The sequence below is a fragment of the Micropterus dolomieu genome, unplaced genomic scaffold, assembly GCF_021292245.1.
Source record: "Micropterus dolomieu isolate WLL.071019.BEF.003 ecotype Adirondacks unplaced genomic scaffold, ASM2129224v1 contig_14601, whole genome shotgun sequence".
NCBI classification, from domain to species: domain Eukaryota; kingdom Metazoa; phylum Chordata; class Actinopteri; order Centrarchiformes; family Centrarchidae; genus Micropterus; species Micropterus dolomieu.
The window spans coordinates 5,465-7,207 of NW_025743587.1; the positions used below are offsets into that span (position 1 = coordinate 5,465).

Sequence of the window (1,743 nt, forward strand, 5' to 3'; positions counted from 1 at the left end):
ACAGTCTTCAGACTGTTCATCTGAAGAAACACCTGCTCTCTGCTATTGTCTCTGGAGACGGTAAACCGGCCTTGAACTGACTGAGAGTAGTATTTGCTGCTACTGCCACTATCGATCAAACCAACCCACTCCAGTCCTTTTCCAGGAGCCTGCCTGACCCAGCCCATGCTGTAGCTGCTGAATGTGAATCCAGAGTCTGACCATCAAAACCTGTCAACAACTTGGATCTCTAGTATTTGGTGTACAGCATGGTAATTTTCATAACATATCAACATAAACTTCAAATCAATAATGTCAACACAAATATTTCTTTAAACTCGACATATTGTTCCTGTGCCATATAGTGTTTTTGTCATTATTTTTCACTCCCAAATTGTGACCGACTTTAGAAGTCAATAAATATTTACATGAATGTGGCTGAAATGTGTACATGTAGTATTTATTTTATTCATACCTGGACAAAAAAATTCAGCAGTGTTTGCTGTCATTGGTTGTTTTGTAAAGTAACATTTTTAGACATGTGTTTATCGTTTATGCTTAATGATGATCTTTCTCAGGGCCAATTTTCATTACCACAACAACAAAAGCTGATGACAGAATTAAATTATAATAAAAGTCTTTCTCATGATCGATAAGCACAGTGAGGATGAGTACTGTAGGATTTTGTACAGCTGCTCAACCAACTCCAGTCACTGTGAGTGTCGAGCACAATAATAAACAGCAGAATCTTCAGTCTTCAGGCTGTTCATCTGCAGATACACCTGCTGTCTGCTGTTGTCTCTGGAGATGGTAAACCGGCCTTGAACTGACTGAGAGTAGTAGATGCTGGCACCACCGTTACTGATATAAGCAACCCACTCCAGTCCTTTTCCAGGAGCCTGTCTGACCCAGGCCATATGGTAGCTGCTTAATGTGAATCCAGAGCCTGTACAGGTCAGTCTGTGGGATTCTCCAGGCCTTTTAACCACTGGTTCAGATTCTGTCAGAGTCTGACCATCAACACCTGTTAGGACAAGAAAATAATAATTTTCATTGAGTTGGTAATGTTTTAAAGATAACTCAACTCATGATCAGTGAGAATCTTCACCTGCCCAGCAGACAGTTAAAAGCAGCAGTCCTGTCCTGTAGTCCATCATGTTAAACTGTGTGTCCACTGTTCTCTGTCATCCTCTCTGCAGTCAGATAAGTAGAGGTGGAAGAAATCTGAGTTTTGCATTGACTCCTCCTCACAGTGTGGAACTGGATTTGACTTGGATCTCAGTTACTGTTGGGTGAAACTGGAGAATAAATGTTTACTGTTGAAAAGTCAAAGAGTCCCTCTTTCTTTTTTGACAAACTCATTGTTAAAGTTGGTTGCTTCATTATTAGGCACAGTCTGTATCATGTGTGTCGCAACAGTGTATCTGTTTTACAATACCCCCAAATTAGAATTTTAAATTACATTTTAATAGGGAGAAAACAAACAAATAAAACCATAACAAATATTTCTATATGTTATAATAGTGTTGATTTTTGTGACAGAAAACCCCAAAATGAAGTGAATAAAAACATTGGTATTTTTGTTTTTTATATAAGATTTATAAATTCAATAGATGTGAAGAAATAATTTATCGGTAGTGTGACGCAGGTTTAAGTCATGATAGGATCGATTGACAGCCAAAGGTGACAGCCAGTAGATCAGACTCTCTCTCTCCACTCTGCCTGCCAGTCGACTGACTGATGCAGCTGAGTTAATAATGAATT

General features: G+C 38.8%; 1 gene segment (V, D, J or C); it reads right to left on the minus strand.

Moving 5' to 3' along the window:
* Nucleotides 1-422: 422 nt before the first annotated feature.
* LOC123966942 lies at nucleotides 423-1,136 on the minus strand. The segment is given in 2 exon segments: nucleotides 423-1,003; nucleotides 1,088-1,136. Coding segments are annotated over 2 exon segments (363 nt in total).
* Between the last annotated feature and the right edge of the window lie 607 nt (nucleotides 1,137-1,743).